Here is a 23,574-nt window from a genome sequence, read left to right on the forward strand (position 1 = left end):
ATCTCCTAAATCTCTTCCATTGCCAAGAGTCTCTCTTGAGGGAAAATATGTTTGCCTGAAAATGCACAAGATCACAAATCGAAGCAACAACTTCACAACAACACAACACTTCGTGACACCCGAGAAACACAGAGAGAGTAGTCTTGCACTTTTGAAAGACTGCGCAGGTTTGTGGACTTTATGAACCTAAACACTGAGATAACATTTAAGTTCATTGATAATCAAAGGGTCAGTCGAGGTAAACTCCTCGGAATTCATCAAATCACTAAATTCCTCAAGTTGTCAAATAAGCAGAAGTTTATCAAATAGGCTAGAATTGAACAAATAGAGGCAGGCCAGGGATCAGGTTTGTCATTTCTTTCAATTGCCCAGACGATGAGCTATGCACAAGCCAAGCATTGAGCATGTAATCAGAGCCCCATGACAAAGCACACATTCCCACAGCTGAGGCCATCTCCCACAGGGCAGGCAGCACAACATCGCATCTCTGCAGGGTTTGACCCAGGCAGGATTCAGATGGGCACACGGAAACACACAGAGAGAACTGGGTACAGTGTTATCCATCTCTCACAAGGTCACATCGGATGATGGCATAATCCTTCTCCATGGCACATATCCATTGCACATTCCAGGTCTAACTACATACTGTACAGTTGAACCATAGTTGTAATGTGGTATCAATAAGAGCAAACTGATTTATACAAACACCCTTTTGGAGTTTGATTACTTGTTACTGTACTCCCCACTGATAGATTTACACTAGAGAGATTTTGCAATGATTTCCATGTCGAAAGGTGTGAATAATATTTGTTGGTCTGATGTGTGTAATGAGGAACATGCGGAAGCTGCACTTGAAGCATTCATGAAACTGCTTCTTCCAGTTACTGATAGGCATGCACCCATCAAGAAACGGACTGTTAGAGCTGCCAAATCCCCATGGATAGACGACAAATTGAAAAACTGTATGGGTGAGAGGGATGAGGCAAAGGGAATAGCAAATAAGTCTGACAAGGCAGCAGACTGGCAAACATACAGTAAATTTAAAAATACCATAACTAAACAAAAATAATAAGAAACTATACTTTGGAAGAAGGATAAATGATTTGAAGAATGATAGTAAAAACCTCTGGAGTACTTCAAATTAAATTCTAGGCAAAAAAGCAAACTTTGCTCCATCCTTCATTGAGGCAGATGGCTTGTTCATAACAAAACCCTTTGATATTGCCAACCACTTTAATAACTTGTTATTGTTGACAAGATTAGCAACCTTTTGTATGACATCCAAAAAAACAAATGCTTAAAGGAAGGGTACAAAATAAATATCTGCAGCATTGAAGGTCCCCAAGAACACAGTGGCCTCCATCATTCTTAAATGGAAGAAGTTTGGAACTACCAAGACTCTTCCTAGAGCTGGCCGCACGGCCAAACTGAGCAATCGAGGGAGAAGGGCCATTGTCAGAGAGATGACCAAGAACCCAATGGTTACTCTGATAGAACAGAGTTCCTCTGTGAAGATGGGAGAACCTGGCACCATCTCTACGGTGAAGCATGGTGATGGCAGCATCATGCTGTGGGGATGTTTTTCAGCGGCAGGGAATGGGAGACTAGTCAGGATCGAGGGAAAGATGAATGGAGCAAAATACAGAGAGATCCTTGATGAAAACCTGCTCCAGAGTGCTCAGGACCTAAGACTGGTGCGATGGTTCACCTTCCAACAGGAAAACAACCCTAAGCACACAGCCAAAACAATGTAAGAGTGGCTTCGGGATGAGTCTCTGAATGTCCTTGAGAGGCCCAGCCAGAGCCCGGACTTGAACAAATATCTCTTGAAAGACATGATAATAGTTGTGCAGCGACGCTCCCCATCCAACCTGACAGAGCTTGAGAGGATCTGCAGAGAAGAATGGGAGAAACTCCCTAAATATAGGTGTGACAGGCTTGTAGCGTCATACCCAAGAAGACTCAAGGCTGTAATCTCTGCCAAAGGTGCTTCAACAAAGTACTGAGCAAAGGGTCTGAATACTTACTCTGTATGTAAATGGGATATTTAAAAAAAAATATATATATATAAATGTGCTAAAAATATATATATGTTTTGCTTTGTCATTAATGGGTTATTGTGTGTAGATTAATGATAAAAAAAACTATTTTAGAATAAGGCTGTGATGTAACAAAATGTGGAAATAGTCAACCGGTCTGAATACTTTCCAAATACACTGTAGGTAAATTGCAGTTGGTCCTGAACAACGCAGCACATATTGCAATTAGGTGTGCATGGAGGGAAAGTGTCAGTAACATGCATTTCAGTCTCTCCTGGCTCAAAGTTGAGGAGATATTGATTGCATCACTTTTAGTCTTTGTGTGAGGTATTGATATGTTGAAGGTACCGAACTGTCTGTTCAAGCAGTTGGCACACAGTTCTAGTAGTCATTGGTACAACACAAGACATGCAACCAGGTCTCCTCAAAGTCCCCAGGTCCAGAACAGAGGCTGAGAAACACAGTATTAAATAGAGACATGACGACACGGAACTCTCTGCCACCCTAGGTAACTCAAGCTAACAATAAAACCAGTTTTCAAAAACGGATTAATGAAGATCTTACTGCACAAAGGGGACTGTGAAGAGACAGTCTTTTTTATATATATCTTGTATGGTAATTTGCACTGTACTATGAATTAGACCTACATAGTGTGTGTATGTACTGATATGTTGGCTATGTGTGACGTTTTAAATTGATGTATTTCAGTCCTTGACTAATAACGTTCAGTACATTGTAGTATGCCATGTTTCATGTGGACCCCATGTGCAGCTGACGCTTTTGCAGCGGCTAATGGGGATCCTAATACTGTAAATACCAAATTGTACTCTGTATAAACAATAGAAGATTAGTGACATTATACATAGGGACTCCCTCTACGGGTGATTTGTTGGACATGCAGGGGTGGAAGTGAAGTTGCCTGCATAAAATGGGTCAGAAATAACACTAAACATGCAATATTGCATTATGTTATTAAGAAATTTGCAGATTTTGATAAATACCTGGAAATCATGACCCCTGTCTCATAATTGTGTGGAAAAAGTGGAACAACAGACTTGAAATCAAAATGGTACACGTTTACAGTTCCACAAATGACCTACAGAATGAAGGGCCAGTGAAAGCTAATGAAGGTTACTGGAATCACGTGCATGCATCAAATTGCGTAATAGTTCAGAGAAGGGTTGCCATGATCTTAGTTTTCTAACATTTAGGCGACTTTGATAATGTATTCGGCGCTAGTTTTTGGCCGCCATGGCAATTCATAAAAAATATATATTTCACTGTGACCTGCTGCTGACTATCAGGCAGTGAGGCAGCCTATTTCTGAGTGACAGAGAGAGTGGTGGAGAAAGAGCAGCAAGAGTGCACTTCGTCACAATTTTTAACCAGTTGTATGTAGGCTATATAGATTATTATTATTATGGGGACACCCATTTCCAAACTATTTTCCATAAAACATATTAACGCGCTAAAACTGATGCGCATCAACAAATAACGATGACAAAGCACAGGAAAACTACTTAAAAACTAGATAAATTCGCTCGGAGGTGGTTTAAACTGCATTCTAATGTCGAAAACCATATCAAGCGAAGGACTAAAAATGCTCAGCTCTTGGGTCTCGAGCGCTAAGTGGACATTTGAAATTGAAGTTATGGAACGGGGAAAAGTCCACAGCGAAACTGACAATGACACACTTGCATCTATCGGTCATTAGCGAATTCATTTACATGCCTATGTAGGCTACTGTAGCCTACTATATTATACAATAAATATGTTGAAATTAAGATATCACTGGAATCATTGCAAATCAATTTGTTCCACTTGTGTAGCCGACTTTGAGCTGGCAAACTGATTTAATCAATTGCCGATAACCTCAGTTTATCGTTGTTGTAGACTTGTGTTATGTAATTATTCATGTCCATTTTTAGTTCATGAAATTGGAAGTACTCAATTGTGATCATGGTCACAGGTCTATCGCAATTGCTGATCAGCTGTTGTTATAATGCATTAGATTGAAGGTAACAGTCAGCTAGATTAGGCTACAGATTTAAAAAAAAATAAAAAAAGCTGGCAGTTGTTGACCAGCACTCGCTATGGACTCCCTGTACAGGTGATTTGTTGGACATGCAGGGTCAGAAATAACACTAAACATGCAATATTGCATTATGTTATTTTTCCAAGAAATTTGCAGATTTTGATAAATAGCTGGAAATCATGACCTATTCGGTCTCATAACTGTGTGGAAAAGGTGGAACAATATTAGACTTGAAATCAAAATGGTACACGTTACAGTTCTACAAATTACCTACATAATGAAGGGCCAGTGAAAGCTAATGAAGGCGTCATACCAGTATCACATCCATGCATCAAATTGTGTAATAGTTCAGAAGGGTTGCAATTAGGCAACTTTGAAAATGATGTCACTGGTGAACATGTATTTGGTTGCTTGTTGCTGGTTTTTGGACTATTTCTAAATTGCACACCTACTCATTCCAGGGTTTTTCTTTAGCTTTACTATTTTCTACATTGTAGAATAATAGTGAAGAAGTGTGCAAAGCTGTCATCAAGGCAAAGGGTGGCTACTTTGAAGAATCTCAATAGAAAATATATTTTGATTTGTTTCACACTTTTTTGGTTACGACACATGATTCCATATGTGTTACATCATAGTTTTGATGTCTTCACTATTATTCTACAATGTAGAAAATAGTAAAAATGAAGAAAAACCCTGGAATGAGTAGGTGTGCCCAAACTTTTGACTGGTACTGTAGTAACAGTCAGAAAAGTGTAAAAAGGGCGAATTATATTTTCTCTTGTGACATATTCCATTTCCTTTATTAGTCACATTAGCTTGCAATAATTATTATTTTGATGGAAAACCGAATTTTGATTCTAAAGTTGTTAGACGTTAAGTCAAGCCAGCAGTAGCAGCGCTAGGAGACTTGACTGAGATGCCCTCCTATGAGCACATCCAATCTGCCCTGTCCAGCAAGGACAGACGCCTGCCTCGCATGTACAGCCTCTTCCGATAGACCTCCCTGCGTTTACCCTGACATCAATGTATATATATACTGGACACTGACCTACACTACCGGTCAAAAGTTTTAGAACACCTACTCTTTCAAGGGTTTTTATTGGCTAAATGTTGCAACTCCCCTCTTCCTGCGCAAAATAAAAAGTGAATACTTTTCAGGATTTTTGAGCGGGTTTTGGATTAGAATTTTGTTGAAGACATGGCAACCTTGATTCAAAGTTCAAGACAAGGATAATCATGGCGGTGCAAATCCAGGAGTTTGTTTCAGCCAAATGGCTTGCAGATATGATAAAGAGCAACCTTATTGGACCGAATCTTCGAATTCTGGATACATCCTGGCATGTACCGATATTAAAACGCGATGCAAATGCAGAATTTAACCAACAGCACATACCTGGAACTTCGTTCTTTGATATTGACAAATGCTCTGACAAAACTTCCTCGTTGGACCATATGCTCGCAACTGCAAACTACTTTGCAGAGTATGTGGGGGGTTTAGGTATAGGAAACAATACACATGTAGTAGTGTACGATACCAGCGATTTTGGGTCATTCAGCGCACCCCGAGTGTGGTGGATGTTCCGATTATTTGGGCACAATTCTGTATCGGTCCTGGACGGGGGTATGAAGAATTGGCTGGCCGAGGGGCATCCTGTCACTGCAGAATACACCATTCCAGGACGTGCGGACTTCAAGGCGACCGCCAATCAATCATGGGTCAAGTCATATGATGATGTGCTGAAAAACATCGAGACCAAACAGGTGCAAGTTATTGACACAAGACCCGCCGGCATGTTCCGGGGAACTGAACCAGAACTAAGAGATGGTCAGTGGGAGCATATGCAAAGATTTATTTTGTCCTCCTAGAATTGATTACATTTGATGGTATTATACATTTTTGCTAATATGATTTTTTAAATGTCAAGACATATTTTGTCCCAATTATTTTTTAAATAAAATCTCATCTTCCCTCTTTCTCTATCCCCCTCTCTTTACCGCTCTCCTTATCATTTTATTTTGTTCTCTCACACACAGACATTGAGCCTGGCCACATTCCTGGTACTATCAACATGCCTTTTACCAAGTTCATGGATGCCTCAGGCAAGGAGTTGGAGCTTGAAGTGCTGGCAAAAATGTTTCGAGAGGCAGGGGTGGACTTGGAGAAACCTTTCTGGGTAACCTGTGGGTCAGGGGTCACTGCATGCCACGTGGTTCTGGCTGCTCACCTGCTGGGACATTCAGGGTCAGTGTCTGTGTATGACGGGTCATGGTATGAATGGTTCAAAAGGGCTGCCCCGGAGCATGTCATCTCTGAGGGCAAGGGGAAGCAAGTGTGATGTGGAGAGAAGGGTAGAAATGAGCACTAAGAAAATTACTGTTGAATGAGCAGGGAGGGGACACTATGACCCACAAAGGAAGCTACAGATTGCACAAAATATGGAGGGTTTAACTGATTTTGACTGACGATTTTTGCTGAGTTGGATGAATGTGTCATTGTGAAAGAGTTCACCATTCAAGAGTCCATGAATACAGTATGCCTATGTTTATATTCAAGATGTCCAATAAAGGTGTTACAAACTATGTGATATTAATTCCTTAATAAAGATGAGAAGGATGGAATGTTTGAGGTATTCGGGTTAGAATTGGACTATGGTTGAGTTGTATGCTCCTACTTAGGGGATTGCAGCCTGGCAACATTGTCTTGTAGATGTTGCCACTGCCAGACATTTTCTAAGGGACTTTTAAAATAATGAAACTTGCTTCTAATGCACCATGAAAATGTAAGGAAAACGTCATTTTCATGGAGTTGTAGTTGCCTTGGTGTGACCTTGTTATGAGATGTAGGCTCATGAAATGTCAAGGGGTTTTTCTAAGTGCAGTTCGGTTTTAGTATTAACAGAATTTTGTCAGTTCGATTGCAGGATGCCACTTTGTTTAATTTGTACAATAAAAATATGGCATCTACTGTACAAAGTTCTCTGTATTGTATTTGTTTCAAAGTATAACAACTTTTACCATATACAGTAGTCCTTTGTACAACTTTTACTTATTCATGGTAATTTTTTTACTTTGGTTAGACAAGAAGTAAACGTGAAGACTCCAATGTCCAACGCGTCTACTTTTTACATAGATGGTCATCAATCTAGTATGTGTAGGTCTATATTTTTTATGGTAACAGCCTTTTAGGTTATACCACATTTTTCTGTCACGCCTCGCTTCGCGTTCCTAGGAAACTATGCAATATTTAGTTTTTTTATGTGTTATTTCTTACATTGGTACGCCAGGTAATCTTAGGTTTTATTACATACAGTCGGGAGGAACTACTGGATATAAGAGCAATGTCAATTCACCATCATTACGACCAGGAATACGACTTTAACGAAGCGGATCCTGTGTTTTGCCCACCACCCAGGACAATGGATTGAATCCCAGCCGGCGAACCAAAACAACGACGCTGTAAAAGGGGCAGACGAAGCAGTATTCTGGTCAGGCTCCGGGGACGGGCACATCGCGCACCGCTCCCGAGCATACTACTCGCCAATGTCCAGTCTCTTGACAACAAGGTTGATGAAATGCGAGCAAGGGTAGCATTCCAGAGAGGCATCAGAGACTATCGTTCTTTGCTTCACGGAAACATGGCTCACACGAGACATGCTATCGGAGTCAGCCAGCTGGTTTCTTCACGCATCGCGCCGACAGAAACAAGCATCTTACTGGTAAGAAGAGGGGTGGGGGGGGGTATGACATGATTAACGAGACGTGGTGTGATCATAACAACATACAGGAACTCAAGTCCTTCTGTTCACCTGACTTAGAGTTCCTCACAATCAAATGTCGACCGCATTATCTACCAAGAGAATTCTCTTCGATAATAATCACAGCCACATGTATTCCCCCCCAAGCAGACACATCGATGGCCCTGAACAAACTTTATTTGACTATGTAAACTGGAAACCACATATCCTGAGGCTGCATTCATTGTAGCTGGGGATTTTAACAAGGCTAATCTGAAAACAAGACTCCCTAAATTCTATCAGCATATCGATTATGCTACCAGGGCTGGTAAAACCCTGGATCATTGTTCTTCTAACTTCTGCGATGCCTATAAGGCCTTCCCCCGCCTTCCTTTCGGAAAAGCTGACCATGACTCCATTTTGTTACTTCCAGCCTATCTTTTCAATGGGATTTCATTGGGAATCCAGATTTCTAAGGGACCTTCTTGCAGTTCCTATCGCTTCCACTTGATGTCAACAGTCTTTAGAAATTGGTTGAGGTTATTCCTTTGTGTAATGAAGACGTACGACCATCTTGAACGAGGGTCACTTGAAGTGTACTGTTAGATAGAGGCGTGTGACCAGAAAGCATGCTTCAGGTTGTTTTCTTCCTATATTGAACACAGATCATCCAGTCTTCAATTTTATGGATTATTTACGTTAAAAAAATACCTGAAGTTGTATCACAAAAGTAGTTTGAAATGTTTTGGCAAAGTTTACAGGTAACTTTTGAGATATTTTGTAGTCACGTTGAGCAAGTTGGAACTGGTGTTTTTCTGGATCAAACGCGCCAAATAAATGGACATTTTGAATATATATCAACGGAGTTAATCGAACAAAAGGACCATTTGTGATGTTTATGGGACATATTGGAGTGCCAACAAAAGAAGCTCGTCAAAGGTAAGGCATGAATTATATTTTTATTTCTGCGTTTTGGGTTGAAATATGGTTTCTCTTTGTGGTGCTATCCTCAGATAATAGCATCGTTTGCTTTCGCCGAAAAGCCTTTTTGATATCTGACATGTTGGCTGGATTCACAACAAGTGTAGCTTTAATTTGCTATCTTGCATGTGTGATTTAATGAAAGTTTGATTTTTATAGTAATTTATTTGAATTTGGCGCTTTGCATTTTCCCTGGCTTTTGGCATATCCCAGAGAGGTTATTAAGGTTTTTGATTCTCCTGTGCCCGGGAGGGAAGTGGCTCAAACTACTGCAGGTACATCAGAACTCTCGTAGTGTGACAGACTATGCAGTAGATTTTTGCACATTGACCACTGAGAGTTCCTGGAATCCGGAGGCTCTTTTTGACACCTTCCGCCAAGGACTGTCGGAGGGGATAAAGGATGAGCTCGCAGCTCGGGAAATACCACGGGACCTTGATTCCCTCATCGCCCTTGCAATTAGGATTGATGGGCGCATACGAGAACACCGGTGTGAGAGGAGGTCGGGTCTTGAGAACATTCATTCCTCTGCTGATGCAGGTGCCCGTCTGAAGGAATGCGGAAATCCCCAAAGTTTGTATTTTCAAGGATACCCGAAAACACCCGAGGTTCCCAGAGAACCATCGGCGACGGGTGATTTGGATACTCCTTAGCCAATGCAACTGGGAAGAGCTAGATTATCGGTTGGGGAATGCTCACATAGGCTGAATTCTAACTGTTGTCTGTACTGTGGAGGGTTGGGACATTATATAGCCACTTGTCCAGTTTAGAAACCCTCTTCTTTAGTGGGTACAAGTATTTTTTTGAGCCAGCTTGAGAGACTAACTTCCATCACCCGTTCACCTTTTTTTTGTGATTCTGCTGTGGAGAGACCAGTCTATGTCTCCCCGGGTGCTCATTGACTCTGGGGCTGATGAATGTTTTATGGCTGCTACCATGGTTTCTAAATTAGGTATTCCCCCTCAACTTCTCTCTTTCTCCATGGATACAAGGGCACTGGACATCATATAGGGTATTAGGAAACCACAGTGAGATCTTATAGTTCCTCCTCATCGATTTCCCCCCCAATGTTCCTGTAGTTTTCTTTGGCTTCAGAAACACAATCCTGTTATTGACTGGACCACGAGCTTCATCCTGGAGCAGCACATCCGTCCCTGCGACATTCCCCTCAGGACGTAAGCAAAGCCACGGATGTTTCTGTAGTCCCCACTGAGTACCATGACCTCCTGGAGATCTTCAGTAAGGCACCGTCCTTATGACTGCACCATTGATCTCCTCCCAGGCACCACACCACCTCGTGGTCGGCTATACTATTTTTCCGGCCTGGAGACCAAGGCCATGGAGGAGTACATAGAGGATTCTCTGGCTACTGGAGGCATGCGTCCGTCTGCACCTCCTGCCGGCGCAGGGTTTTTCTTTGTGGAGAAGAAGGACAAGACCCTGCATCCATGCATTGACTACCAGGGTCTGAATGATATAACAATCAAGAATTGTTACACCCTACCACTCCTCTCCTCGGCTTTTGAACCTCTCCAGGGGGCCAACATTTTTTCCAAACTGGACCTTCGGAATGCCAACCGCCTGGTTCGGATACACAAAGGAGATGAGTGGAAGACAGCTTTTAACACAGCCAGCGAACATTATGAGTACCAGGTCATGCCGTTTGGACTCACCAACGCCTCCGCTGTCTTCCAGGCTCTGGTGAACGATGTGCTCAGGGACATGCTAAACCGTTGTGTTCTACTACCTTGACAAGATCCCGTTTTTTCCCCCAGTCTGCCCAAGAACACGTTCTTCATGTCAGAAAAGTCCTTCAGCGCCTTCTGGAGAACCAATTGTTTGTGAAAGCCGATAAGTGTTAGTTCCACCGCTCTACAATCTCCTTTCTGGGATATGTCATCGCTGACGGAAATGTCCAAATGGATCCTGAAAAAGTGAAAGCACTGGTACAGTGGCCTCAACCTACGTCCAGGGTGCAGTTACAATGTTTCCTGGGGTTTGCTAACTTCTCCGGCCATTCCATTCGGGGCTACAGCACGCTGGCGGGCCCCCTCTCTGCACTCACCTCTCCCAAAGTACAGTTCACAGAGCCTTCGTGGACCTGAAGCATCGGTTCACCACAGCACCCATCCGGATCCGTCCCGTCAATTTGTGGTAGAGGTTGATGAACCAGCGATCTGCCCAGGACCAAAAGCTCCAAGTCTGTGCCTTCCTGTCCCATCGTTTCAATCCTGCAGAGAGGACCTACGACGTAGGCAACCGAGAACTCCTGGTGGTCAAGATGGCACTGGAAGAGTGGAGGCACTGGCTGGAAGGAGCAGAACAGCCATTCTTGGTTTGGACCGACCATAAAAAGTGGAATATCTCCATACAGCCAAGCGCCTTAAATTCAGGCAGGCCTGGTGGGCTTTATTGTTTACAAGATTCAACTTCACCATTTCCTACCGCCCAGGGTATACAAATGTGAATTCTGACGCCCTCTCCCACCTATACAGTTCCTCTGCCACACCCTCGGTCGCTGAAACCATTCTCCCTACCTCAGGCCTTGCAGCTTCAGTGGATTGGGGCATTGAAACCTTGGTCCGCAAGGCACAATGTTCCCAGCCTGAACCTGAAGGGGGCCTGGCTAACCAGTTGTTTGTCTCTAACTCAGTGTGGTCCCGGGTCCTAGAATGGGCTCATTCCTCCAGGCTGACCTGTCATCCAGGTTCCGTCGTACCCTAGCCTTCCTCCGACAATGTTTCTGGTGGCCCACAATGGTTCCTGACGTCTCTGCCTTCGTCGCCGCGTGCACAGTGTGTGCTCAGAACAAGACTCAACGGCAAGCTCCTTCTGGCCTCCTTCAGCCCCTGCTTGTCTCTCATTGTCCCTGGTCCCATATCTCTCTGAACTTTGTCACTGGGCTCCCTCTGTCTGATGGCAACACTGTCATTCTGACAACTGTGGACCCTTTCTCCAAGGCCGCCCATTTCATCCCTCCCCCCAAACTACCCTCTGCCAAAGAGACGGCCCAGCTTATGGTGCAGCACGTCTTCCAGATCCATGGACTCCCAGTGGACATGGTCTCCGATCGGGGTCCTCAGTTCTTGTCTTAGTTTTGGAAGGCGTTCTGCACCCTTATTGGGTCATCGGTCAGCCTGTCCTCCGGATTCCATCCTCAATCCAACGACCAGTCGGAGCAAGCTAACCAGTACCTAGAAACCACCCTATCAGCCTCCACTCTTTCCAGAACAAGAGCAGGAGGTCAACGTACCCTCGGTCCAGATGTTTGTCTGCTGCTGTAAACGTACCTGGAGAAGTGCTCGGGCGGCACTTCTCAAGACCAACTCCAGGTATCGTCGACAAGCGGACCGCAGCTGGACTCCAGCTCCCCGCTACTGCATTGGGCAGAGGGTATGGCTTTCCACTCGGGACCTGTCCCCCTATTTCATTGGTTCTTTTCCCCATCTCTAGATTCCTTAGTTCCACTGCTGTCTGTCTTGTGTTACCCCGTACCCTCGGCATTCACCCTACTTTCAATATGTCTAGGATTAAACGCGTGTCTCACAGCCCTTTGTCTTCTGTCTCCTGGCCCATCCTTCCCCCCTGTGTCATCGATGGCCATCCGTCATACAAGGTGAAACGCTTCCTGGGTGTTCTACCACGGGGCAGGGGTTTCCAGTACCTGGTTGACTGGGAGGGTTATGGTTATGGAGGAGAGGTGCTGGGTTCCTGCTAGAGATATCCTGGGGGGAGGCTGCTGTAACGCCCTGATCTGTTTCACCGTTCTTTGTGATTACCTCCACCTACCTCCAGGTATCGCCTGTTTTCTCCATTAGTCCCCGAGGCATTTATCCCTGTGTTTCCTGTCTCTCTGTGCCAGCTCGTCTTGTTTTGCCAAGTCAACCAGCGTTTATCCTAGCTCCTATTTTTCCCAGTCGCTGTTTTTTCCTAGCCCTCCTCCTACATCATCCTGAACTCCGCGGGGACCCTTTCACATGTCCAGGACTTACTGGAGAAGTTGGAGGGAGGAACCCCTCTCCCAAGAGTCACTCTGGGCAAGGCTATTTCACACAAAATAATTACTGTTCACAGGCATCTCAACTGTCTAAACAAGTGAGAGAATATATTTGCTAACATAACACATTGGTCAAGGTGAACACTTCTCTGGCCTATTTAAGAAAATTGATGTTTTGTGTATGATTATACAAACACTTGAATACCATACTTGTGTCAATTATCAAATACTATTGTGTTTTTTTATATGTATGATCATTTTAATTGTTTCCTCTATTACCAAGGCATTAATAAACGCTGTCTTCGTCAGCCATCAAACCACGTAAATCTCTTGTACTTTGTGGTATTATTACCATTCAAATTAAATTGTTGCTGTGTCATATTGTTGCCTTAGTCTTACTTCTAGAATGCTTTGAGTAGGGCCTAAATAGAAAAACAGTAGCAGGAATGGTTTGTAAGAAGCGGAACTCCCAAAACAATAATCTCCTAAATCTCTTCCATCACCAAGAGTCTCTCTGATGGAAAATATTTTTTTCCTGAACAAATACCTGAGAAACACAGAGAGTAGTCTTGCACTTTTGAAAGACTGTGTGCAGGTTTGTGGACTTTATGAACCTAAACACTGAGATAACATTTAAGTTAATTGATAATCAAAGGGTCAGTCGAGGTAAAGGCCTCGAAATTCAGCAAATCACTAAATTCCTCAAGTTGTCAAATAAACAGAAGTTTATCAAATAGCCTACAATTTAACAAATAGAGGCAGGCTAGGGATCAGGTTTGTCATTAATCTCAATTGCCCAGACGATGAGCTACGCACAAGCCAAGCATTGAGCATGTAATCAGAGCCCCGTGACAAAGCACACATTCCCACAGCTGAGGCCATCTCCCACAGGGCAGGCAGCACAACATCGCCTCTGTGCAGAGTTTGACCCGGGCAGGATTCAGATGGGCACACGGAAACACACAGAGAGAACTGGGTACAGTGCTATCCATCTCTCACATGGGTCGTTCGGATGATGGCATGATCCTTCCCCATGGCACATATCCATTGCGCAACACATTCCAGGTCTAACTACATACTGTACAGTTGAACCATAGTTGTAATGTGGTATCAATAAGAGCAAACTGATTTATACAAACACCCTTTTGGAGTTTGATTACTTGTTACTGTACTCCCCACTGATAGATTTACACTAGAGAGATTTTGCAATGATTCCTATGTCAGATGTGAATACTATTTATTGGTCTGATGTGTGTAATGAGGAACACCCGGAAGCTGCACTTGAAGCATTCATGAAACTGCTTCTTCCAGTTACTGATAGGCATGCACCCATCAAGAAATGGAATGTCAGAACTGCCAAATCTCCATGGATAGATGACAAATTGAAAACTGTATGGGTGAGAGGGATGAGGCAAAGGGAATAGTGTCACGTTCTGACCTTAGTTATTTTGTTATGTCTTTATTTTAGTATGGTCAGGGCGTGAATTGGGTGGGTTGTCTATGTTAGTTTTTCTATGATTTGCTATTTCTGTGTTTGGCCTGTTATGGTTCTCAATCAGAGGCAGCTGTCAATCGTTGACCCTGATTGAGAACCATATTTAGGTAGCCTGTTTTCTATTGTGTTTGGTGGGTGTTTATTTTCTGTTTTCTGTGCCTATGTGTTCCACACGGAACTGTTTCGGTTTTCGTTTCTGTCTTTCTATTTGTTATTTTATATTTTTGTGTTCAGTGATTTTGTTCATTAAAACATGACGAACACGTACCACGCTGCATATTGGTCCGATCTCTCATACTCCTCGTCAGAGGAGGACGAATCCCGTTACAAATAGCAAATAAGTCTGACAAGGCAACAGACTGGCAAACATACAGTAAATTGAGAAATCACATAACTAAACAAAAATAAACTAGACTATGGAAGAAAGATTAATGATATATAAAAGAATGATAGAAAAAACCTCTGGAGTACTTCAAATTAAATTATAGACAAAAAGCTAACTTTGCTCCATCTGTCATTGAGGCAGATGGCTTGTTCATAACAAAACCCTTTAATATTGCCAACCACTTCAATAACTTTTTTTGTTAACAAGATTAGCAAACTTAGGTATGATGTGCAAACTACAAATGCTGAAAGGAAGGGTACCAAAGAAATGTCTGCAGCATTGAAGGTCTCAGTGGCCACCATCATTCTTAAATGGAAGAAGTTTGGAACTACCAAGACTCTTCCTAGAGCTGGCCGCCCAGCAATCGGGGGAGAAGGGCCTTCATCGGAGAGATGACCAAGAACACAATGAATACTCTGATAGAGCTCTAGAGTTGCTCTGTGAAGATGGGAGAACCTTTATGGTAGAGTGGCCAAGTAGAAGGCACTCCTCAGTAAAAGGAACATGATAGCCCGCTTGGAGTTTGCAAACAAGGCACCTAAAAGGACTCAGACCATGAGAAGCAAGATGCTCTGGTCTTATGAAACTAAGATTTAACTCTTTGGCCTGAATGCCAAGCGTCACATCTTGAGGAAACCTGGTATCATCCCTACAGTGAAGCATGGTGATGGCAGCATCATGCTGTGGGGATGTTTTTCAGCGGCAGGGAATGGGAGACTGGTCAGGTTCGAGGGAAAGATGAACGGAACAAAATACAGAGAGATCCTTGATGAAAATCTTCTCCAGAGTGCTCAGGACCTAAGACTGGGGCAAAGGTTCACCTTCCAATAGGAAAACAACCCTAAGCACACAGCCAAGACAATGCAAAAGTGGCTTCGGGATAAGTCTCTGAATGTCCTTGAGAGGCCCAGCCAGAGCCCAGACTTGAACCCAATCGAACATCTCTTGAAAGACCTGATAATAGCTGTGCTGCAACACTCCCCATCCAACCTGACAGAGCTTGAGAAGTTCTGCAGAGAAGAATGGGAGAAACTCCCAAAATACAGGTGTGCCAAGCTTGTACCGTCATACCCAAAAAAAATTGAGGCTGTAATCACTGCCAAAGGTGCTTTAACAAAGTTCAGAGTAAAGGGTCTGAATGTGATTTTTCCATTTTTATAAATGTGCTAAAATAAAATGTTTTTTTACTTTGTCATTATGGGGCACTGTGTGTAAATTGATTGGGGGGGCAAAACAATTTAAACAATTTCAGAATAAGGCTGTGACGTAACAAAATGTGGAAAAAGCCAACGGGTCTGAATACTTTCAGAATGCACTGTAGGTAAATTGCAGTTGGCCCTGAACAATGCAGCACGTATCACACTTAGATGTACACGGAGGGAAAGTGTCAGTAATATGCATTTCAGTCTCTCCTGGCTCAAAGTTGAGGAGATATTGATTGCATCACTTTTAGTCTTTGTGCGAGGTATTGATGTGTTGAAGGTACCGAACTGTCTGTTCAAGCAGTTGGCACACAGTTCTAGTAGTCATTGGTACAACACAAAACATGCAACATGTCTCCTCCTCAAAGTCCCCAGGTCCAGAACAGAGGCTGAGAAACACAGTATTAAATAGAGACATGACTACATGGAACTCTCTGCCACCCTAGGTAACTCAAGCTAACAATAGAACCAGTTGAAAAAAATTGATAAAAGAACACCTTCCTGCACAAAGGGGACTGTGAAGAGACAGTCTTTTTATATATATATATATATATATGTTGTATTGTCATTTGCACTGTACTATGAATTAGACCTACATAGTGTGTGTATGTACTGATATGTAGGCCATAGCCTATTTCAGTCCTTGACTAAAAATGTTCTATACTTAGTAGTATGCCATGTTTCATGTGGACCCCAGGAAGAGTAGCTGATGCTTTTGCAGCGGCTAATGGGGATCCTAATAAATAACTAATTGTATGTATAACAATAGAAGAAATTGATATTATACATAGGGACTCCCTCTACGGGTGATTTGTTGGACATGCAGTGGTGGAAGTGAAGTTGCCTGTATGAAATGGGTCAGAAATAACACTAAACATGCAATATTGCATAATGTTATTTTTCCAAGAAATTTGCAGATTTTGATAAATAGCTGGAAATCATGGTCTATTTGGTGTCATAATTGTGTGGGAAAAGTGGAACAACAGACTTGAAATCAAAATTGTACACGTTTACAGTTCCACAAATGACCTACCGAATGAAGTGCCAATGAAAGCCAATGAAGGCTCATACTGGCATCAGTGCATGCATCAAATTGCATAATAGTTCAGATAAGGGTTGCCATGTTCCTAGTTTTCCTGTAAAATTAGGCTACTTTGAAAAGGATGCCGCTGGTGAAAATGTATTGGTCACTAGTTGCTGGGTTTTGGCCACCATGGCAATTTATTAAAAATATACATTTTACTGTGACCTGCTGCTGCTGACTATCAGGCAGTGAGGGAGCCTATTTCTGAGTGAGTGAGTGAGAGTGATGGGGAAAGAGCAGCAAGAGTGCACGTTGTGTAGGCTATTTAGATTATTATTATGGAGACACCTATTTCCAAACTCTTTTCCATAAAACATTAACGTGCTAAAACTGATGTGCATCAACAAATAATGATGACAAAGCACAGGAAAACTACTTTAGGTGCTCTAGAGCACATTAGATAAATTCGCTCGGAGGTGGTTTAAACTGCATTCTTATGTCCACGTTGCTTATTGAAAACCATATCAAGTGAAGGATTTTATGCCAGCTCAGCTCTTGGGTCTCGAGCGCTAAGTGGACATTTGAAATCGAAGTTATGGAACTGGGAAAAGTCCACAATGAAAGTGACAATGACACACTGCATCTATTAGTCATCAATTAGCCTATTCATTTACATGCCTATGTATGCTAATGTAGCCTACCATTTTACACATAAATATGTTAAATATAAATATAAAATATTTATATATTTTTTAACGCACCTCTGAGACTATCACAGTGCAGGTGCATTTATACGGAGACTTGATTACACACAGGTGGATTGTATTTAGCATCATTAGTCATTTAGGTCAACATTGGATCATTCAGAGATCCTCACTGAACTTCTGGAGAGAGTTTGCTGCACTGAAAGTAAAGGGGCTGAATAATTTTGTACGCCCAATTTTTCAGTTTTTGATTTGTAAAAAAAGTTTGAAATATCCAATAAATGTCCTTCCACTTCATGATTGTGTCCCACTTGTTGTTGATTCTTCACAAAAAAATACAGTTTTATATCTTTATGTTTGAAGCCTGAAATGTGGCAAAAGGTCGCAAAGTTCAAGGGGGCCGAATACTTTCGCAAGGCACTGTATATCCATCCTGCCTTGCCTTCTAAAATCTTTGAAAGCCAAGTTACCAAACAGATCGCCGACCATTTCGAATCCCACCGTACCTTCTCCACTATGCAATCTGGTTTCCGAGCTAGTCATAGGCGCACCTCAGCCACGCACTAGGTCCTAAACGATATCATAACCACCATCGATATAAGACAGTACTGTGAAGCCTTCTTCATCGACCTGGCCAAGGCTTTCAACTCTGTCAATCACCGTATTCTTATCGGCAGACTCAACAGCCTTGGTTTCTCAAATGACTGCCTCACCTGGTTTACCAACTACTTCTCATATAGAGTTCATTGTGTCAAATTGGAGGGCCTGTTGTCCGGACCTCTGGCAGTCTCTATGGGGGTGCCACAGGGTTCAATTCCCGGGCCGACTCTTTTCTCTGTATATATATATATATATATATATCAATAATGTCGCTCTTGATACTGGGGATTCTCTGATCCACCTCTACGCAGACGACACCATTCTGTATACATCTGGCACTTCTTTGGACACTGTTAACAAACCTCCAGACGAGCTTCAATGGCATTCAACACTCCTTCTGTTGCCTCCAACTGCTCTTAAATGCAAGCAAAACTAAATGTATGCTCTTCAACCGATTGCTGCCCACACCCGCCCGTCCGACTAGCATCACTACTCTGGACGGTTCTGACTTAGTATATGTGGACAACTACAAATACCTAGGTGTCTGGTTAGACTGTAAACTCTGTTTCCAGACTCACATTAAGCATCTCCAATCGAAAATTAAATCTAGAATCGGCTTCCTATTTTGCAACAAAGCATCCTTCACTCATGCTGCCAAACATACCCTCGTAAAACTAACTATCCTACCGATCCTTGACTTCGGCGATGTAATTTATAAATTAGCCTCCAACACTCTTCTCAATAAACTGGATGTAGTCTATCACAGTGCTGTGACCACTGCGACCTGTATGCTCTCTTTGGCTGGCCCTCACTACTTATATGTCGCCAAACCCACTGGCTCCAGGTCATCTATAAGTCTTTGCTAGGTAAAGCCCCGCCTTATCTCAGCTCACTGGTCACCTTAGCAACACCCACCCGTAGCACATGCTCCAGCAGGTATATTTCACTGGTCATCCCCAAAGCCAACACTTACTTTGGCCGCCTTTCCTTCCAGTTCTCTGCTGCCAATGACTGGAAAGAACTGGAAAAAAATATTTAAAAAAAAATCACTGAAGCTGGTGTATTATATCTCCCTCACAAACTTTAAGCATCAGCTATCAGAGCAGCTTACCGATCACTGTACCTGTACACAGCCAATCTGTAAATAGCACACCTCATCCCCATCTTGTTATTTATCATCTTGCTCTTTTGCACCCCAGTATCTCTACTTGTGCGTCATCATCTGCACATCTATCACAAAAGTGTTAATGCTAAATTGTAATTATTTCGCCTCTACGGCCTATTTATTGCCTTGCCTCCCTACTCTTCTACACTTGCACACACTGTACCAAGATTTTTCTATTGTGTTATTGATTGTACGTTTGTTTATGTGTAACTCTGTGTTGTTGTTTTTGTCTCACTGCTTTGCTTTATCTTGGCCAGGTCGCAGTTGTAAATGAGAACTTGTTCTCAACTCGCCTACCTGGTTAAATAAAGGTGAAATACAAAAATAAAATGTTTAATTTTTAATGTCCATGTTTAGTTCATGAAATTGGAAGTTATCAATTGTGATCATGGTCACATTTCTACCACAATTGCCGATCAGCTGTTAGAATGCATTAGATTAGGCTACAGATTTTAAATAAATAAAATAAAAAAAACTGGCTGTTGTTGACAAGCATAGGCCTATTCAGTTCATATCCATATTATTAATATTTGATTCAGTTATTGAAATTACGATCCCATCCTCAGTAGCCTATAATTGGGCAACAGAAGCATTTCTCACCTTGAAATCACCTCATGTTTCAAATCACTATTCATGTTGAGTGAATTACTGTCAACTTGAATTAAGCAAGCTGCTAAATTGTTCATTTTACATCTTGCCTCTTTCATTTTATATCTGGCACATACAGCAGTCAAAACTTTGGACACACTTACTCATTCCAGGGGTTTTTCCTTATTTTTAAAAATCTTTTCTACATTGTAGATTAATAGTGAAGACGTGTGCAAAGCTGTCATCAAGGCAAAGGGTGGCTACTTTGAAGAATCTCAATATAAAATATATTTTGATTTGTTTCACACTTTTTTGGTTACTCCATGATTCCATATGTGTTATTTTATAGTTTTGACGTCTTCACTATTATTATACAACCTAGAAAATAGTAAAATCTAGAAAAACCCTTGAATGAGTAGGTGTGTCCAAACTTTAAAATGTGTGGTAATGTATATGAAAATATACAGAGGTATAATTGATAGCAAAACGTTTTACTGGTACTGTAATAACGGCACAATTGTCAGAAAAGTGTAAAAAGGCGAATTATATTTTATCTTACGACATATTCAAATTCTTTATTAGTCACATTATTTTGCAAGTATTATTATTTTGATGGAAAACCGAAATTTGCTTCTGAAGTTTTTAGAAGTTAAATCGATATTCCTTCTTCGCTCGATAACGTTGTGGGGGAAATGGGTTTATAGGCTAAATGTGGCAACTCCCTTCTTCCTGGGACTACTTTTCAGGCCTTATGAGCGGGTTTTGAGTCGTCATTATCCGGATTTTGATTAGGACCTGGCAACCTTGATTCAGAGTCCAAGATAAGGATAATCATGGCGGCGCAAACCCGGGCGCTTGTTTCAGCCAAATGGCTTGCAGATGCGATAAAAAGCAACCTTATTGGACCGAATCTTCGAATTCTGGATACGTCCTGGTATCTAGCGAAATTAAAACGCGATGCAAATGCGGAATTTAACCAACAGCACATACCTGGAACTTCGTTCTTTGATATTGACAAATGCTCTGACAAAACTTCCTCGATGGACCATATGCTCCCAACTGCAAACTACTTTGCAGAGTATGTGGGTGGTTTAGGTATAGGAAACGATACACATGTAGTAGTGTACGATACCAGCGATTTTGGGTCATACAGCGCACCCCGAGTGTGGTGGATGTTCCGATTATTTGGGCACAATTCTGTATCGGTCCTGGACGGGGGTATGAAGAATTGGCTGGCCGAAGGGCATCCGGTCACTGCAGAATACACCAAACCAGGACGTGCGGACTTCAAGGCGACCGCCAATCATTCTTGGGTCAAGTCGTATGAAGATGTGCTGAAAAACATCGAGACGAAACAGGTGCAAGTGATTGACGCAAGATCCGCCGGCAGGTTCCGGGGAACCGAACCAGAACCAAGAGATGGTCAGTGGGAGCATATGCAAAGATTTATTTTGTCCTCCTAGAATTGATTACATTTGATGTTATTATACATTTTTGCTAATATGATTTTTTTAAATGTTAGGACATCATATTTTGCCCAAATATTTTTTTAAATAAAATCTCGCCTTCCCTCTTTCTCTATCCCCCTCTCTGTATTGCTCTCCTTATAATATTTTTCCCTCTCACACACAGACATTGAGCCTGGCCACATTCCTGGTACTATCAACATGCCTTTTGCCAAGTTCATGGATGCCTCAGGCAAGGAGTTGGAGCTTGAAGTGCTGGCAAAAATGTTCCGAGAGGCAGGGGTGGACTTGGAGAAACCTTTCTGGGTAACCTGTGGGTCAGGGGTCACTGCATGCCACGTGGTTCTGGCTGCTCACCTGCTGGGACATTCAGGGTCAGTGTCTGTGTATGACGGGTCATGGTCTGAATGGTTCAAAAGGGCTGCCCCGGAGCATGTCATCTCTGAGGGCAAGGGGAAGCAAGTGTGATGTGGAGAGACGAGTAGAGATGAGCATTAAGGAAAATACTGTTGAATGAGTTGCTGATTAAAAGCAGGGAGGGGACACTATGAATCACAAAGGAAGCTACAGATTGCACAAAATATGGAGGTTTTTACTGATTTTGACTGAAGATTTTTGCTGAGTTGGACAAATGTGTTATTGCGAAAGAGGTCACCGTTCAAGAGTCCATGAATACAGAATGCCTATGTTTATATTCAAGATGTCCAATAAAGGTGTTACAAACTATGCTATTTTAATCTATTAATAAAGATTAGAAGGATGGAATGTTTGAGGTATTTGGATTAGAATTGGACTATGGTTGAGTTGTATGCTCCTACTTAGGGGATTGCAGCCTGGCAACATTGTCTTGTAGATGTTGCCACTACCAGACATTTTGTAAGGGGCTTTTAAAATAATGAAACTTGCTCTTAATGCACCATGAAAATGTAAAGAACATGTAATTTTCATGTAGTTGTAGTTGCCTTGGTGTGACCTTGTTATGAGATGTAGGCTCACGAAATGTCAAGGGGTTTTTCTAAGTGCAGTTCGGTTTTAGTATTAACAGAATTTTCTGTCAGTTTGATTGCAGGATGCCACTTTGTTTAATTTGTACAATAAAAATATGCCATCTACTGTACAAAGTAATTTGTATTGTATTTTTTTCAAAGTATAACCATTTTTACCATATACAGTAGTCCTTTGTACAACTTTTACTTATTCAGGGTCAATTTTTAACTTTGGTTAGACAAGAAGTAAATGTAAAGACTTCAATGTCCAACATGTCTACTTTTTACATAGATGGTCATCAATCTAGTATGTGTAGGTCTATATTTTTTAATGGTAACAGCGTTTCAGGTTAAACCACATTTTTCTATTCTTTAACTTATTTTGGTTAGGCATTTGATGTGAGAATTCATGTGTAATTGTCTAATTCTTATTGTACTCACAGTTTGGGCTGGATCTTTGAACACTTTGTGTCCTTATGTGAATGTGACATCACTAAACCCTCACATCAGAAGAAAAAACAGACAACTGCCAAATTAATTCAAAACACAGTTGCTGCACTGTTAAAAATTAAGTGAATCAAAAATTAAATATAGGGTACACACACTACCGTTCAAAAGTTTGGGGTCACTTAGAAATGTCCTTGTTTTTTAAAAAGCACATTTTTTTGGTCCATTTAAATGACATCAAATTGATCAGAAGTACAGTGTAGACATTAATGTTGTAAATTACTATTGTAGTTGGACACGGCTGATTTTTAATGGAATATTTAAACTCAGCAAAAAAAGAAACGTCCTCTCACTGTCAACTGCGTTTATTTTCAGCAAACTTAACATGTGTAAATATTTGTATGAACATAAAATTCAACAACTGAGACATAAACTGAACAAGTTCCACAGACGTGACTAACAGAAATTGAATAATGTGTCCCTGAACAAAGGGGGAGGGATCAAAATCCAAAGTAACAGTCAGTATCTGGTGTGGCCACTAGCTGCATTAAGTACTGCAGTGCATCTCCTCCTCATGGACCGCACCGGATTTGCCATTTCTTGCTGTGACATGTTACCCCACTCTTCCACCAAAGAACCTGCAAGTTACCGGACATTTCTGGGGGGAATGGCCCTAGCCCTCACCCTCCAATCCAACAGGTCCCAGATGTGCTCAATGGGTTTGAG

General features: G+C 41.9%; 2 protein-coding genes across 2 annotated transcripts; both read left to right on the forward strand.

The window, feature by feature from the left end:
* Window positions 1-5,178: 5,178 nt before the first annotated feature.
* On the forward strand, window positions 5,179-6,576 carry LOC110538024 (3-mercaptopyruvate sulfurtransferase). Its single transcript, XM_021624557.2, has 2 exons — window positions 5,179-5,899; window positions 6,109-6,576. Exons 1-2 carry the CDS (start codon window positions 5,311-5,313, stop codon window positions 6,408-6,410), a joined length of 891 nt encoding a protein of 296 aa, XP_021480232.2. The 5' UTR covers window positions 5,179-5,310; the 3' UTR covers window positions 6,411-6,576.
* Window positions 6,577-20,715: 14,139 nt separating this feature from the next.
* Window positions 20,716-22,536, forward strand: LOC110538023 (3-mercaptopyruvate sulfurtransferase). Its single transcript, XM_021624556.2, has 2 exons — window positions 20,716-21,371; window positions 21,582-22,536. Exons 1-2 carry the CDS (start codon window positions 20,783-20,785, stop codon window positions 21,881-21,883), a joined length of 891 nt encoding a protein of 296 aa, XP_021480231.1. The 5' UTR covers window positions 20,716-20,782; the 3' UTR covers window positions 21,884-22,536.
* Window positions 22,537-23,574: the final 1,038 nt, after the last annotated feature.

The sequence above is a fragment of the Oncorhynchus mykiss genome, chromosome 12 (assembly GCF_013265735.2).
Source record: "Oncorhynchus mykiss isolate Arlee chromosome 12, USDA_OmykA_1.1, whole genome shotgun sequence".
NCBI lineage: Eukaryota > Metazoa > Chordata > Actinopteri > Salmoniformes > Salmonidae > Oncorhynchus > Oncorhynchus mykiss.

Bases quoted from the DNA above. Each gene is read 5' to 3' on its own strand.
- LOC110538023 (XM_021624556.2), top strand. From the start codon at position 20,783: ATGGCGGCGCAAACCCGGGCGCTTGTTTCAGCCAAATGGCTTGCAGAT. The intron at 21,372-21,581 runs GTCAGTGGGAGC...TCTCACACACAG, and splicing joins CGAACCAGAACCAAGAGATG to ACATTGAGCCTGGCCACATT.
- LOC110538024 (XM_021624557.2), top strand. From the start codon at position 5,311: ATGGCGGTGCAAATCCAGGAGTTTGTTTCAGCCAAATGGCTTGCAGAT. The intron at 5,900-6,108 runs GTCAGTGGGAGC...TCTCACACACAG, and splicing joins TGAACCAGAACTAAGAGATG to ACATTGAGCCTGGCCACATT.